Below are 18412 nucleotides of genomic sequence, written 5' to 3' on the forward strand. Positions count from 1 at the left end.
AATATAACAGCTATTTCAAAAATTTTCCATTACAAATCACTGTTTATCAGAGTTTACTATAAACTAAACCTGGTTTCACAAAGAAATCGCCACATTTTCAGAGTGTTGCCAGAAGATATACTGCACTCTGTCACCTTGCAATTTCTACGGAATGTAACAACAGCAGACAGGAAATTGATTTTTAAAAAGTTACAAAAATGCAACAGCCACTGAAATTTCACTGTGAGATGTCAGTCCTGTGAAACTTTTACACTTTTCAGATCCATACTTCAAGGAGTTTTCAAGACCAACTCTACACAGGTAGTGAACATTATTACCAGATACAGAATTACTGTGGAAAAGCACAAATTCCACTTAATGCAAATTCCAACTCTTCTCTAACACGAAACATATTTTTTGCCAATACTTAAGAAGGTAAAAATCTAATGTTTTTAACAACTCTTTTAGAAGATGTATGTTTAAATGTACACAAGTCTTACAGTAATTCTTATCTCCAGTCCTTGAAAGGACTCCACTCCACAGACAGGAAAACATATTTCCAGTGTATCTAAGCAGAGCAGGAGCAAAACCTACAGTCATGTCTGGTACTCAAACCAATAAAATCAATCATCTATGAGATACATTTTCACTGCTCTCTGTCAGGAAGTATGTAGCCCCAAAGAGGCAAGGAAAAAAACCCTTTCATGGAGACATTTGTATTTATCGCATGATCTCAGCAAAACCCAAGATTCCTATTTTTCTTTTTCTAGAGGATGCAAGCACTCCTGCACACTTCACCAGCAGTGATTCAACACTTCTGGCTACATATTGGAGAGTGTATTACCTTGAACTCTGATAACCACTCCTCCACAACCCCAGTATCCACAGCTAACATCTTCCAACATCTGCTTCAAAACTTTCAGCCTGAAAGAAGAAGCAAACAGAGTTTGTGAATACTCCAGTCACTACATTAAGTAGATGATGAAAATTAGGTCTCTGTGAATATTTAAAGAATCTAATCATGCTTTTACTTGTTAACATTTTTACATGCTGACATTACTTTGAACTTTTATTGTACCTCACTTATGCACGCTGCTGGAAGCATTAAGCACAGGAGTCTTCACATACAGCAGTTTAATAAATTCCAACTATATATTGCGTGGGAAGCAAGTGAAAGATTTTCAGAAATGGCATTCTGAAAACAGAAAATATTACCCTCCTCAATTTCAATTTATTTTTCAGCTTACAAGACTCGAGAGCAAACTGTATGGACTCACTGAAGAGAACCTAAACTCTGTTTAGGTTTTTCCAAGTCAACTGCAATTCCCAGCTTGGAAAAGGTCACTGAAATAAAGGCGGATGGAAAACCTTTCAGTCCTCCCCCACCATGGCAACTGCAGGACAATGAGCCTGCTGCCTCTGCATGGAGCCTGAGACAGCCTCCCCAGCCCAACATTCTGCCCAGTCTCAGACAGAGAGAGGCCATCAGCAATAGGACTTGAACACAAGAGATGCAGAATGGCTACTAAATTAATTCCTGATTTTTCTTCAAATTTTGAGAAACCACATAAAAACAACTGTCCCTTGGAGCAGCTTCTTCTAACACAAAAGACCAATATATCATTAAGATACAAAAGTACTAGAAGTTAAAAGAGCATGCTTGTTAGCTTATCCAAATTGTGCCCATGGATTTCAACCAGTGACAAAATTAAATACTCATCGGAGGAAAAAATTAACACTGTCTTTCTTGGTGAAATGTTCAGTCATGGGAGATATCCCACCAAGTTTTACTTTGCCAGTTTAAAATTAGTTTTGAAGTATTGATATCCAAGTATGGGCTTGTCTGGGAAAGACAAGGAAGGAAAAGATGGAGGTAAGAATTGCCTTTTATAACACAAATACAGGTATTTTATTCTGAAATCCAGACTGTAGTAGAGCATATACAGACTATATACAGTATATTTTAAGAAGCCTCAAGGGAGAAGAACCAGACATGATAATAGCAAGAGCTCCCTATAACCCTCCAAAGCAAGGGGAGTGGAGAAAGCTCAAAGTTAAATAAGGCTTTGAGTAGTGACCAGGATACAGACAGGGTTGGGAGGAAATTACTATTCAGACATGAATGGTAAAAGGAATAAAACAGAACAGGCTGTCCAGCAATTTCATTTTCATTTCATTTCATCGTAATACACAATAATAACATAAGGCAACCAGAGACTTCTGTGCCCCTTCTCCTCACTTGCATGATCATTAAATAATGGACTGGGACAGGTGAAATCCCAGGAAAGCAGCTGTGGCAATGTCCTCTCCCAACCCTACAAAGATACACAAGTCTGCACAAAGCTTAGAAAACATTGCCTTTGGAGGATGAAAGGACAACAGGCAAGGGCCAAGGAAGCGTAAGCATTTAATTTTTGGAGACCATTCCACTGCCATGGCTGGATATGGGCTCCTCAAGGCTTGTGGGGGAAGAAAGCTGCCCTTTGTTGGGAGAGCAGCAGGGACACATGGAGCATGGCCCTGCTGTGGACAATGAGACAGCTGGGAGCTTATGGGTCACATATGAGAGGGCAGATATGACATTACTGTAGGTGTTTGCTACTCATCACCTGAGCAAGACAAAACACAGGAATTCCTCTTCATATACAGAAGAAGAAGCCTCAGGCACCTGGTCCTCACATGAACATGAACTACCCTCTTATCTCTTGGAGGGGAAACAGAAGAGGGAACAACCTGAAACAGGGGACTGAGGAGCCAAAAGCAGGCCCTCTGCTAAACATGGGAAACTACAAACATGGAAAAAGTGGCTAGTGGTGTCAAGGTCAGGGCAGACACAGCTGCAATGACCATGACAAAGTAGATCACAGGATCCCAGTAAGAAGGATCAAAGCAAGAAGGAGGATCAGGAATGTTCTAGAATGGTTCATGGGCTTTTGCAAAAATAGCAATAGGAAAGCTAGGGCTCCATGACTGAATCAGCAGGGGATCTGCTGAGAGAAGATACAGGAAAGGCCAAGGTACTCACTGTCACCTTTACTTCTGTTGTTACCAGCAAGAGCATCCCCCAGGAACCCTGGATCTCAGAGCACAGAAAATTGCCTCAGGTGCCAGAGTGGTTGAGGAGTCTCCAACTGGAGAAGTTGAAAACCCAGTTTGAGAAGATCTTGAGCAGCCAGACAGACACCTGTTCCAATTTTCACTACTTTGAGCAAAGGAGGCTGGACTTCATGATCACCAAAGATCCATTTAAACCTCACCCATTCTTTCATCCTGTATCAACAAAGGAATGGGAAGGACTGCCATGTATATTAATTTATAGCTGAATACCAAGTCTTTCTGATCAGCACTGACAGTCCCTGAAGGTGTAACAATGAAAATACAGAGGAGCAGCCCCTGACTGCTCAGCATAGGTTGTGCATGAGACCCTGCTGTGAAGGGAGGCCTTTAAGGGTAACACCACGTGCTAACAAACACAAAGAATAGTCCTACCACAATTACTGAAGCAACCCCCTTGCCAGTTCCTACAGAATCCCACAACCCACTGGCCCTACTTTCATTCCTATGAAGGTGGACAAAGGCTTTTGCAGAGTCTCATGCTCCAGCACTGCTGACAACAGGAACCATCCCCTACTGAGCCCCATTAATAGCACAAATACCTGTCCTAATACTGATTGCTCAAAGCAAAAATACCATTATTTAAAAGAGCCAGCAGGAGTCCTGCATACACCAAGTGTGTAGTTGATACCCCATATCCAAGAGATTAATCTTTTTCTCACTCTTCTCTAGTGATCCATCAAGCATTATTTTCAAATTAAGGGTTCCCAGAGAACAGAGGTTTCATTTGACCAGTAAAAAATTAAGAGCATCCTTGGCTGGCATTAGCCATTGGAAAAATACTTTAAGTTTTTATGACTAATTTTATGACTCAGTATTTAGAGATGACCTTTTTTTTTTTTTTGCAACAGTATGAACTTTTGAAATGACATTTGTAGAAAAGAAATAGGACAAAGTTTTTGCTGATCAGATCTTTTATATTTATTTTTAAAGTAGCAGAGGCATTCCACTGAGAGTTAAGTAGAAACACACAGGGGATAGACTGTCCTTATTTTACCTTCATACTTTAAAAAATCCATATATATCCACTTAAACCACAGCAATACACATTTGAGTATCACAAATAAGAACTCTTAACTTTGCAATTATTTTCCTTGAAGACATGGATTATGTGTTCAATTGATGTCCCCCAGAAGGAAAAAAAAGCTTTAATTCCACATATCAGCTGTGTGGGATCTATTTAAACAGGCAGAGAACCTACTGCTTTACTGAGGATTGCCTCATTTTGTTCCAGTTACATAACTGATCAAGTTGGACTGGCACAATATTTGGACAGAGTTTGAAAACCCAAGACTGTTCCAAAAGAAGGATTAACAGGTTTCAGTTAACAACACAATTTTTTGCTGAAGCCCACAAAAAGTTTTTAAAAAGTAACTCTAAAATGGGATTTTTAACACTAAGTGCACCAAAATAAGGTTTAATTTATACCATCTGTTAAACAAAAAAAAAAAAAAAAAGACCCAGAGGATTAAAAAAGCATGCCTTAATTACAGCTTTGTTTCAGTGGATATAGCTGCAAGATATAGGCCACTGTAAGCATGAGATGTCCCAGCCACTACAGAATTAAAGCAACATTATGACAATAAAGTAAATACCTGCTACTTTGAGGATAAAAAAAGAGGGGGGAAAAGTGTAAAATTGCATTTGGAATGTACTTTATAAATACCAAATCTGTAATGTAAGTTCAAATAATACAGCAAACACTACACAGCATTTTTCCCAAAAAAAGTCTTGGTTTAAGGTACATCAGTGTGTAATTCTCTTGCTTTAAGGTACATCGGCGTGTAATTCTCTTTAAATAATTATTTTTCTTGGTCTCTTCCTACTAAAGTCCCTGCAAAGATTTCAAATGAGTGGAGTTTGAGAATTTCTTTAAAAACAACTTTTGTCACCACAAACCAAACAATACTTTGATTAAATATGAAAAGCAGCTTCCAATGTCCCCATGCTCCTTGTTCATCTGGATGTCCTGATGAAGATTTTTATAGGAAAAGGAAGTCTCAATTATTTAAATACCACAAAGCTACTTATGATGGAGCTCAGTAACAGCCAGGTGGTTCAGGACTGTTGAATTTTTATCAGACAATATATATATTCTTAGTTTATCTCACACATGAAGTAAAGCCACTTTAGGTAAGTGGCTTTACTTGATATTTACTTCATTATTTGCCACATGAAAGCAGGCATAGTTTAAGCAGGCTAATTAATTGTCTATATTTATATGGCTAATATAATCTGTATTCTCATGCCTTGTGAGTTAAAAGCACTTTGGAGTATTTTCCACAAGACTCTCAACTTGGATTAGCAGCCAAAGGCAGGATTTATAAGAAATAATAATTAACAAGTTCCCAAGTCCTAAGCAGCCTCTGACAGCTGTTAATTGGTCTTGCTCTATTCTAATACAATAATGTAAGTCTCCTTCCTTTGGAAATACACTACTCACCTGAAACAAAAGAAAAAATGGTAACTTGAATAAGATACCAAAGAAATTTATCAGACAAAAGCAAGTCTCATTTAGAAGAGACTTCTACAAAGTCCCTAAATAGGTAATTTTCCCTTCCTCACCCTTTACAGCACAAATACATCAGGAACTTACTGAATTTCCTGTTTTTAATAGAGGAGGGAGAAAAAGTTACATGCACTGAGTTGGTGGAGGGCCAGCCAAGACAAATTAAGACATATTCTTTGGCAAACTTACTAATGCATCCATGTACTTAAACAGCTTTGGATTTTCATACCTGTCACATAAGACTTTAATATAATAATATCAAATTGTGTCTTTGAATGAAATCCCAGACAACACATGCACAGGTTTTTCTTTAAAAAGAAATTCTCCCAATAGGTGGCTTTCTTGCTCTTTACAGCTACCCAGCATTTGTGGAATTCATCCACAGAATGCATGTGTGTAAATGCAATTTGGATTAAGTGCAAGGAGGCTGGACTTGGATAAAGAACGAATGCTTGAGTTCTGCAGAACTGACCTTCTGAAACCGCAGCGTTAGATATTTTCTAGGGAAAGTCACAGAGCTGGAAAAAACAAAAACAGGAGCCAAAAACTGCTCAAGCCTCATCCTCTGGGAATTGCTGGGAGAGAAGAGTAAGCATATACTTCATCTTTACCTAATCTGTAAAGTAGCTGTTGGAAGTCTGTATTATTTGCTTAAAAAATAAAAAAAAAAAATTAAAAAAGCTTAAAAGGGAAACATGGAGCAGAAAGTTAAGCTATTTATGAACCATTAGCCAAATCTGTCAACTCACCCCAGAATAGGAACAAAGTAAACTTGTGAGCATTCCATTAGGATGCATCAGGCCCCTAAGAGATCAAGTCCCTAGAAAATGTTCATCTTCTGTTCTATAGTAGTTTGCACACAGAAGTAGGGATGGGCCAATTAGGACTCAACTTTTCTTCCCTTTTGAAGTGGTACAAGAAATATTAAAAACCTTTTAGCCAGCTCTTCCTTATTCATCAAGCTCATTTAAAGGACTACATTCTACATGTAAAATTTACATTGCTGAACCCTTTCTTCTCCCTCGCTACAGAGACAAAGACACAATCCTTGGTAAGCCACAGGACAGTAAAGAACACTCAGGCAAGTGTATTCTTGATTCAATTGCCAAAGAACAGAATGTATTTTCCTGATGCTAATGCACAACCCACTTTAGTGATACAGTGATCTGTTCATCTTCTATACAATTTTGAATACGATCAAGCTGTTCTGTTCAGATACTTGTAGGTGCAGTAACGGGCAGCAAAACACTTGAAGTCTCTTGAGAAAAGAAACAGATGCTACTGTGGATTCCAAAAGCCACTCTAACAGGTTTCAGAAACCACAAAGGTCAGGTCTGACTTCTTGATTTTTTCAAACTCTCACAAAGAAACAAACACCCATTGTGCTAAGCCTGAAACAGTCACATGTTCTATTCATATATACAACTGCAAACAGTGCTCAAAGGCTCTGTATCAAATATTCTCTGATAATTGCCATCTTCAATTTAAAACAGGACAGCTATGGTGCACCAAGCATCACTGACTTAGGCTCAGGCAAATTCCTAAAATGAGAGATGGTTATTCAGCATCTTCTAACAAGAGAATTAACAAGTTGTAGGTGACACTAGAGGTGACAGGCTCAAAACAAACAAGAATTACCAAAAATAATGTAGGAAGAAAGTATGCATTGACGTCCAGGTACACGAACTTTACATAAATGCACAGAAAAAAACCCCACTGACACATATGCATGGAAAAATCTACCCAGAGCCACTAAATATATAAACACTTTCTAGTTCAGAAAGCTGGAGTCAAAGGTTGCTCCCCCAGCACACTCTCCTAGTTTTCTCTCAGTTCCTTTCTTGGGCTCTATTAACAGCCACTGCTAGACAATAAGGTCTCAGAAATTCTCATCTGGTTCACTATGGTCATTCTGTAGTCTTCCGCATAATACAGTAGAGAACACACAAAAATAACTGTTCTGAACATTTGTTTCCAGTGGTTTGTAAAGATTACTGAAGCTTAGGAAGTGAAACTGCAGTCAATTTTAATTTTATCTTGCCAAAGGCATTATTCAGTTTTCCCCTCCCCTCTGTCAGTCATAGAAGCAACCGTACATAGACACTCTTATCCAGAGTTTACACTTTGTATCACAATGGGGAACATCAGCCTTAAAGAGTCAGCAGTCAGTGGACTCTTCCATGATACAGATTTAAAAAAGACTTCTCAATCCTCTGCACATATGCTTCTCAAACAATTTAACACTTGGAATATGACAAAGTGATAGATACTTGCCCACCAAATGGAAAAGTCCTCCTGAATGATACCCATTACAATTTTTAAAAATTAATATTCATCCATAGATGACAGACCTCAATTCAGTTTTGGTGCCAGCAATTAAGGAAAAAACAGTCTACAGAAAGCAACCATACATCAGCTAGACCATACAGAAACTATAAGTAACTGTCTTAAATGCAGTTGTTTCTTGTGCAAAGTATCCAGTACCACAGAATAGTGTTTGGAGGTTTCTGGGCTGTAAAGCATCAAATACTTGATGTATCAAACTGTACCTCAGTCTTTTACAACCTTTCAATTCTGTCAAGAGGGGAAAAAAACCAAACAAAAACCAACAAACCTGTGGTTGAGGTCATGAAACCACAAGGCCATTTACATGGCTGGTAAACAGTCACGTAGGGACACATGACCCAAAACATTCATGATTAAAGCTTTCTAAAAGGTCTCAAGCAGAAGGTAAGACTCCTAATAGCATAGGCTTTTGAAGATTTTAGTCCTGATCTTTGACTTCTGGCAAATTTATTTGCTCAATTTCAGATTAGCAATCAATTACAAACTACATTCCACTAACCTTGTATTCACCCTTTACTACCAAGGGGAATTGTCTTCCAAAACAACCAAATTACTCATGCCAGTCAAACAAGTCACCAGGACAGAGATAAGAGCCTACAAGCACTGATATATTCACTTGAATTTATACAAGCCATAGTAAATCAGATCTATATTGTTTGAGCAGGACAAAAGCAGCCTTAACAGTACAGTGCCAAAATGAAGTGAGAGGAAATAACTTCCACAGCTTGAATTTTATTTTCTCATTGTCCTCTACTACTTCTTCCTTGCTACCTTTTTAAATCCTGCTTTACTATTCCTTCCCTGTAGCCTACTGCACAAATGCACACTCTAAGTACATCTGCCATGCTAAAAACCACAGCCAAAACTGAGCACCTGTAAGTCAACTTACTCCAGTTACACCCCATTCTCTGGCATGCAGAATCCCTACTCTTTCAAGCTATTTCATCTGCAGTATATCCTCAAATGTTAGCTTTGCTATCATCTGTAATTCATCAATAGTTTCATTATAGGGAAATAAAGTAAGATTTATTACTTTCAATGCATTTTTTTAGCAGCTAAAATATACTTGTTTCCACTTTTATTTCATGCAAACATTACTGTTTACATCTTATTGAGTCTTTAAGAAAGAACAGATATATAAACAGCATAATCTTAGAATAAAACACACATAATTGAAAAATCTTGTCTTAATTGTCCTTATGTTTTCTGGATTAATATAGTTAACTGTTCCAACACATACAAAGAAAAATCAAGATAATAACTATATGCATCATACAGAAATAGAATTCAAATTAAGTCACATTAAAATGAGTACAAGCACAAGCTTAACCAAATAAATGAATTAGAAAGCTTTAGAAATCTTGTCTATTTTCTGTGTATCAAGACTTCCATAACTCGTGTTGAGAACATCAGTGAACCTGCAATTAATTCCACAGTACATCACACAGTGCTCTTATCACCTCTGTAAGAGAAAGCAGTGCTGGACAAGTCCACCCCATATAAGAAACATTCTGTACAGAACCCCAAACATACTTACTGTTCTTTTACACCTTAGTTCCCTAAGCCCAAAGTACACTACATCCCTATGAAGTCACCCAAAGGCAAATTTAAAACAGTGAAATATAAAAAACTATAGAGAGAATAATTGTGTTGCAGCTTTAATGTTAGTATTGCATTTAAGCCTTGAACTAATCAGTGATCTTCTCAAAAGCATTATTTTGGTAGCAATGCTGTGACACGCAGTTCCTTGCCTCCTCAACCTTCAATGCTACCAGAGCATTATTTTTACAGGCAGTTATTCACTTAATCTATTTGTGAAGTCAATTTGCTGCAAGCTAACTTTAAAAACCAAGTTTTGTTTTCTAAGTGAAAATCGCAAGCCATCTCATGTTAGAGTTTGTTCGGAACGTTCAGCCATATGAAAAGAAAGGTGTTGGGTAATTCAGCTGCTGAAAGGCTCTCAGTGTAAAGCATGCACAGGCAGATGCTGCACAACAGCTTGAGTATGACTAAAAGCATGTGGAGAACTGAGCAGGGCCTGAACCTCATCTCTGAGCATTGACTGTAAAAGACATAATTTTAACACCTTCTACCATTACAGCACATAGTTTCAGGTAGTACAAATCCAGAAGCATTCATCTGGCAAGTAGTTTAGCAGTGACCTGCCAGAAGGAAAAAGATGCATTTCACAAAGCAGGACAGGTTTGAGAGACTCTTCACCTACTTTTTAGCAGCAACATTAAGAATGCAAGACTTTTGACCAAAACTTCCCAATTCTGCTGGCTAAGAATGAGATTTTAGGAGACTGCCCATTTCCATCTCTGCTCTAGGTATCTGCACCTCATTCAATTTGGAAAACAGAGATGTCTACCTCTAAAACCATGACAACCTGCAAGCCAGACACTAACTTTAGAAGATACTTCACAAGCCACATGAGGAAGGAATTTTGTAGCAGCTCTTGGGACTTCATTTCAACTCAATCATCCTTCTGCCTCCATAAAATGTAAGGAGCTCCACGAACTGAGAATTGGGCTGCAAAAGTCCCGGGTGCTTCAGAAGTGACTTATGACAGAATCAGGTCAGGACAGGGTTAATTTTTGCAGTAGCTAGGAAGAGCATAGTGAGATGCTATTCTCTCATCATTGCCAGGGGAAGCACTCTGGGTAGCCAGTTCTGCATGGTGAGCAGTCATGTATGAATTGTTTGCCTATTTTGTACAATTTGTTATTGACAGTGTAGCTGTTACTGTTCACTTTCTTATCCCGTTTCTGTTTCCAGTAAACCGTTTTATCTCAATCTGTAATCTTTACTTTTTGTGCCCCTAATTCTCCTCTCCATCCCTACACAGGGGAAGCAAAGGGGGAAAGGGAGACTGAGTGAGTAGTTGCGGTTTGCAAGGTTTCAGTGGGAACATTAAACTGGGGAACACTATTCCTGTGCCAGGACAGCCTTATCTGGTAAAGCACAGGCCTCTCTCTCAGGCCAAACCCATTCCAGGGCACCCAGCCCTTCACAAAGAAAAGGAAACTCTCCTCGGGGCTCCCACTGACTTCTCCAGATCAGTTGTGTCACTACACTGGGCTGCCCAGGGAAGATCTACAATATAGCATAATATCAGATATGATCAAATACAACTGCAATGGAAAGGTTTCATTTTGACTCCAGAACCTTTATTTGAAGTGCTATGATACATCCCATTACCCTAACCCTACCAATGCAGCAGCATTAGCATTCCTGATAGCTTTCTATCTGCAAAATATTACTTCCAGTACACCATTCCACCATATCCTAAAGATCATGAAAGAAAAGCAGGAACTTGCTATCAGGAATACACCCCAGATTTTACAGCAAAAAGAGATCTATGATAGTCTACTGACAGGTGTTTTAGTAGCTCATTTTCACAGGGAAAAAAACCCCCAACAATCTATACAAAGGTACATTTTCCAGAAAAGGGGTGCATCAATACTGCAGATAACCTTAGGACTTAGTTTTAGTGGTTGATAACTGCTCCCTGTTAAATTACAGAATTAAAATTATCCATCAATATATGCATGCAATGCATGTATTTAGCTGTGTTAAACAGTTTCAGGAGAAACATGCTTTATCTCTTCATGACAGTTCTCTTATTCTTCCCCATCCCTTCACATTCCCCCACCCCCACAACAGCCCATCCACATACACTCACAAGACTAGACACATTCATTTGAAAAACATTTCAGAGCAACTAAGAACAATTTTGTGGGTTTTTACATACTTTACAAGCTACAGAAAAACATGATTTCTCAACTAAAATTTTTAGAGGCAGGACCCATGCTTCTGTCTCATTCAGAAGATACATCCAATACATTAAATGCTCTACTGTCACATATAAATGCTGTAGTACAGACAAAATATATGCAACTCAAAGTCTCAAGAGAATTTACTACCCTGTATGTCTTGCTCTGCATTGTAATTTTTTTTGAAGTCAAATCCCAAAAGCATGATACTGTCAAAGCACAAAATGATTATAATTCTCTTATGTTAAGAAATGTATTAATTCAGATTGAATCCAAGTTTGATGAAAAAGCTTTTAAAATAAAAAGTTCCCATTTCATGAAAGCACCTAAAGGTCAGAATATTAATTACTCCAAGAAATAGAAAGCTAATAAAACTCAAATTATACAGGTTCTGGAAGGACTCTTTATTTGAGTTCAGATTTCCAAGTTAATTGGTATTATCAAGTAATTTGCCATTATTCCAAAGTCACAACAACAGAAAGTTTCCAAAGAATTTATTGTTACCACTTTAGTAGCAGAAAACAGTTTGAGATTTAAAATAACAGAGCATACATTCATTTTCTTTTTCTCTTTCTTTTATTCTCATTAAATCACACAATGTCTTCTGCTCAAGACAGGCCTGACTTTTAAGAGCATTATTACATATCCTACATACCTAGTAGTCCTAGAAGAAGTGAGTGGTGCTTCTATAATCAGACATTAATTCAGAGTACTGGCTTAGAGCACAGATTTGATGATTTAGAGCCAGGCAAATATTTCTGTAGCCTAACTACAAAGTGGTCAAAATTTATTTCTGTAATAATCTCAGATCTGTGAAATTGAGAACTTGATTTAGTGTACTGTGCTTACAAGCAGTGTCTGAGAAGTCACTTGAATGGCAGACACAGCTGTGACAATACATGGAAATTGGTCATTGATTGCACATGTATTTGGGGCCTAGTGGACTGGATGAACCAGAGCCAAAGGACATCAATACAGCCTAACAACCTTGGACACAACATGTTCTGCTTGTAAAAACTGTCATAAGCCTATGAAAGAAGTGTTGCAATGAACCAAGAGCAAAGCAACCTCCATCACACTGGATGAAAAAAACCCAAATATAATCTAAGTGAATGGGCACTTTTCAAGCCAAATGACATTTGAGGGTTAATCACACAAAACAAAAAGATTATACACCTATGATTTAACATCTATAGACACATTTAAGGAACTTCAAGGGTGTGGCATCATTTGGTTCCTGTTTCATCACTCAGTTAACTTTCTATTCCCACTTTTGTCAGTTCCTCTATTTACTGTACAAGCAGGACCTTCATCTAGGTGCTCCTTCTTCCCTTGACATCCAATGTGTCCACATGCTACTCCACCTACTGAATTCATACAGGACTTTTATTCTACCACACTAAGAAGCAGCTGTAAATGATTAAGGCAATTCCTGCCACTGTTTCACAGGACTGGAGTGGCTTTGTGAGCACAGGTGAACTAGAATTCACTTCTTTACCAAAACAGGACAAAACCTAAGCCACTTTTGAAGACCACTAAAATAGGAATGAACCAAAGGTTTCATTTTTTTTTTCCTTTCATTCATTCATTCCTTAAGGAATGAATGAATGAATGTATGTGTGCACTATGTATACAAGGGAACGGCACAGTTTAGACTTCTCCTCTGATTATGTTGTTTTGGGTGGAAAATCATTATCATTCTTCCCCGTGCAGCTACAGTTTGCCAGTAACAGTCTGGGAGAAAAATATCACTGCGAAATAACCACTCCATTCTAGTAAAAACCCTTGGTAACCAATGCAAATGCATATGCTTCAGATATTCTTAAATTTCAGTCTAAGAACAAAAAGAATGATATTGAAAATACATATACCAAACTAAAGTAAGGCAGCAAAAGAATTAAAAGTGGCAGAGACTGCAAATTTACTCAGCCAATCCCCAGCATGATGCAGAAGTGCTGGAAGAGTAGTTCTGCTATATTTGTACACATTACTGAAAAGTCAACAAAACTTCAACCAATTCCAGCTGAGACAACAGAATTCTCCAAGCTGTATCATTACAGACTAAGCAAAACAGATGTTTCCTTTTTTGTGTTTCACTAAGTAACAGAACAAATTTGATAGTCTGAACTGTCTCATCACAACATGACTGTTGTGAAAATACCCTTATTTACAGTGCCAACACATAATGCTGCTGAGAAAACAGGGAGAGGGGTAAAGAAACTCAAAATTTTTTGCTCAGCTTTACAATTAAATATAAATCACGCTCTCTTAAGACAGGCAGAAATTGGTAAATATTATACCAGCACTCACAAAGCTGCAGATGCACATGTAAGCAGATGTGCAGAATTACTGTCACAAGCCTCTCTCACCTGCTCCTCTGGCTGCTGCACTGGGAATTTAGTTCAAAGCAGGGGAAAAAATGCAGGAGCCTATTAGTCTTTCTACACCTGACACACGGAGTCAATACAATTAGGAACGTAAGAGATGTGAGTGGAAAGACTGCAGCTTATTGAGCCTAAAAGCTGTAACTGAGTAAAAACAGTAGCACAGCTGCAGCATGTGACAGACATGAAGCAGGCAGGTATTTTGGCACAGCCTAAAGGAAGTCAGTAAGAAACATATTCTTTTAGCTGAGTATATAGTAATTGGTTTAACCAGATGTGCTATTAACCACAAACTGTAGGATAATACTCAGCATTTCACTGGCAAAATGAGTCTAAATTAACTGTAAGGATCATAAAATTGTTGCTTTAGCACCAAGTACCAAGAGCTAAGGAACTCCTCAGCCCTGCTCCTTCCCCCACTTTGATCACACTGTTCTCCCCTTCATCAGCCTAACACCAAATACACGATGCTGCAGTCTACCTATTTCCAATCTGGAAGAAACACAATTTCCTTCAGCCAGCAAATACTGCAAAGGAGTGAAAAAAGGGAAAATAAAGAATCATTTCTATACCTGAAGATCCTTTAGTCTGCTTCCTCAGGTAGAGATGTGACTGTAGCATACCTGACATGTTTTACACAGTACACTGGAAATATTCACAGTATCCTGACAGAGAAGGTAGCTGGTGCTAAAAATTTGTCAAATGCAATTTTTAAAAATTTACTAGGTCAACTTAACGCTTTTACACATATTCCAGTCATCTCCTTTAATACAGTAAATAGTATTAAAGGATTGAAAAAAAATTAATAGAAAACAATTACTTTTACAAATCACTACATGTCCATTAACCAGATGCTCATGGAGACCTTATATTATCCAGCACTAGCAATTGTACAATACTCAGACTACTAGACAGGTTAATTGTTGAGTATTAGATACAATTCTCTACCACATATTTAAAGTGTAATGGGATTTTTTTCCTCCTTTCCTAAAAAAAAAAGAACCACAATAAAATATAGCAAAAGGAGTGAATCATGGTGTTTAGCATTAGCAAAATATTAAAGTAGTATGCACTGTTCGTCAGGTTGAAATTAATGCCTTGCTGAAGCATAAATATTTATCCAGTGCAAACAGCAGGAAACCTTAGGAGACAGCATGGCTTTAAGCACTGAAGTGTATTAATTAATACCCAGTGCAGCTTCAGAGCATGCTATGCTATTTTTAAATAAAGGTTAGATTCCAAATAAACAAAAGTAACAAAATGTAAAAGTATGAGATCAGATAGCCTAAGAAAGCTGTCTTTAATAGCTATCAAAAGTGCCCCAAGTATACATTTTTTGTCACAAAGTTTAGAATGAGAGCTCTTGTGCCAATCAGGATGGAATACAGATACTTAGCAACTTTTGCATCAGCAATAAGCATGTTTTACTAGTATTACTTCCACCTACATTTCTTTGCTATGCTTCAGTTGCTACACAGCATTTCATATCATCAGAGGTTAGAGATGGAAAAACAAAAACATACATCTGTTTTGAAGAGATAACCCATTTCTAAGTCTTAATCTCAACACTCAGATGATTCTTCAGCATTGCCAGTTATTTATAAATTAAGAAACATTTCATGCACATCCTCACTTTCCATGGCATTCTCCATATACAAGAGTGATGATAATTAAATATCTGTCCAAATTCCATGTCCTTTATTGATTTCAGTTCTAATAAATAATGCTACTAACAACCACAGTTTATTGAACCCATCTGTTTTACATTTGCACACCATTTAGAAGTTAAACTGAAGCCTTATAAACAGAACTCTTAATTCATCACACGAACACCTACACCAACATCTCCCCTTTCTGGCACTACAAGACAAATACAGACAATTTCAGGACTCACTTGGCTGTAAGTTAGACTGCTTGCACTCGCTGTCTTTCCAGTTGTTAGCAAAGCATGTAAGTTCATGTGGGGATGTGACCAAAGAAATTGCCATAAATAACAGCTGCCCTCACAGACTCGGCCAAGATGCTATTTTTATTCTGCTCCTCTTGAACGTGGTCCTCAGTAGGGCAAAGGCTTCAAAACAGTTTCACCACAAGAAGAAAATACTTCATATCCATTTAGAAATGCTATTAGCTGAAAACTATTACAGTTATTAGATCTTTCAGATGTTTGTTTTGGTGTTTCAGATTTTTTTTCTTTGTATATAATACAAGAGTATTTGAGTTTTCATGCTAGAAAAGTTCTAACACAAATTCTGATAGAAATCTGATTTCCAGAAAGAACAAATGCAGAAGCATTTCACCTGTCAGCCTTGTGCAAAACTTTTTAAATGTTTTCAAATAACTTTAAGTAATTCAAATGTCAGTTGTTTAGAGAAAATCTCAAGTTCATGCAGAAGTACTTAATCTAAAAAGTGTGGGCATACACTTACACATTACAGAGGAAAAAGTCTGGCCATTGCAGGAATAAACACTTTAATGGCATGCAGAGCTGGAGCAGCAGCTTTAAACACAGCCTAGCAGCAATATGCAGTAACACATTAGAAACATTTTCATACTTTAGTACTCCTTGTCTTCAACAACACTGACATAGATTTCTGTCCTTATTCTGACATCTTGTTGTTGCCTTCCAAGATTATCTCACAAAGCATTTCAAGTAAACTAATCCAATTTAAGTTTCTAAATAACTGATGCTAATAAAAAATACTTTAATTCCAACACATTCTCCACTTCCAAATGTGCATTTCATACATCACCATTTCAATTCTAGCAACTGAGAACAGCAAATGCCAAAAGGGCTTTTTTTCCAGGAACAGAAAGAAAACACAGATTTAAAGAAAAGATCTCAGGCCTAAAATTCTAATTTAAGAGGTCTTTTTTACATATATATACTAGCATAATTAAACAGAACAGCATTAACAAAACAAAAGTTGTAATTCTCCTAAGCAGGGAAACTACAAGATTCCAGTAAATCAACAACCTCTTTCAACTACATCCTACCAAGTGCAAACCAACACATTGAAAGACACTGCATATAAACTGCAGGTTTTAAGCATGCTGTATTTCCATAATCCCATGGAAGTCTCAGAGATTAGACAGGGTCACTCCAGTCAAACTATTTAACCTCAGAATATAATTACAGATGGGCAGTCTTCGGTTTTTCTGCAGTGTACAAGATTTGGACTCAAGTTCTCTTCAAAGAAAACAGAGTATGCAGGCAGGGAAAGTCCAATTGTCAGGCTTCTCATTTCCTACACAGCAAGATCAGATCTCCTGCTTGAATTTCATGCACCTTGCTGTTGGAAGACTGACTGCTTGGTAACACTGGACCTAACACACGTGAGTGCAGTGATTCCCAGGTGTAACTTCCACTTCTGCTACCAAAACTGCCCACACACTCCTATGGGAGACCTAAGGACAGATCAGCTTTCCACCCAGTCTTCCATTTGTGAGAGAGGAAGCGTGCTGGGTTATGCAGAGAGCACATCTGCCAAAGGGAAGGGCTGGCAATGAAACCTGACCTGGCAATTCACCTATCGGATTTAAGTCTAAGCTCTTCCCCATGGAGGCTTTGTATGTTTGCTGAGTGCACAGGTGATCTTTGTTAAGAGCTACCACATTTTAATATTCGCATCAACATAAACATTTATGCCTCCTGAAAGTTTCATCCTAAAGCCTCAAATACTCCACAAGCTCTTAGTCCCAAAGGGAAACCTGGGAATCGGGAAACCTGGGACTTTTCTCTAAGAAATCATTCTGCAAACCATGCATTCTCCATACAACCTGAAAAAGACACAGTGTTACATCAGATAATTTATTTTCTAATTAAGATAACCAGACATTAGTCAACACTTTATAACTAATAATTTAAACCTCTAGAATGAACAAGGTGATTTTCACATTGCATGCATTAAAGTCAGTGACAGGTTAAGAAGACAACCTAATATGTACCTTAAGGTAAGCTTTAATGAAAAATCAATTTCCTGACATGCACATGAGGAAGGTTCAAGATATTGAGTTTTAGAGGAATGTGTACTATGAATGAGACTTTAACTCAGTGACTTACTATTACGTTTGACCCAGTCACATGCATCAGGAAATGGGCTTGTCTCCCAGCCTAGAGCCAGCCCCACTGTGCTAAGTAAAACACAGATGACACACACCACTTGTAGTGCCCAGCCCTACAATATCTCACACACATGCTCATGACACAAGTCCTCACAAAATTAGAATCCAAGTGACTTAACTACTCAGCTATGCCTGGGAACATGTCTCCCATGGCCTCTCTCAAGTGAAAGCAAACCCAC

At 37.9% G+C, this 18412-nt stretch overlaps 1 protein-coding gene across 5 annotated transcripts in view; it reads right to left on the reverse strand.

The window, feature by feature from the left end:
• Window positions 1-18412, reverse strand: part of HYCC1 (hyccin PI4KA lipid kinase complex subunit 1) — a 43321-nt gene that overhangs the window by 22855 nt on the left and 2054 nt on the right. For all 5 annotated transcript variants that reach the window (XM_071429184.1, XM_071429183.1, XM_071429185.1 and 2 more), the window contains exon 2: window positions 824-903. In XM_071429184.1, coding sequence (XP_071285285.1) covers window positions 824-874 — 51 coding nt within the window. In that variant the 5' untranslated portion in view covers window positions 875-903. The remainder of the gene's footprint in view (window positions 1-823; window positions 904-18412) is intronic.

Source organism: Agelaius tricolor, unplaced genomic scaffold (assembly GCF_023055355.1).
Source record: "Agelaius tricolor isolate 1412-34295 unplaced genomic scaffold, bAgeTri1.0.p SCAF_6, whole genome shotgun sequence".
Classification (NCBI taxonomy): Eukaryota; Metazoa; Chordata; class Aves; order Passeriformes; family Icteridae; genus Agelaius; species Agelaius tricolor.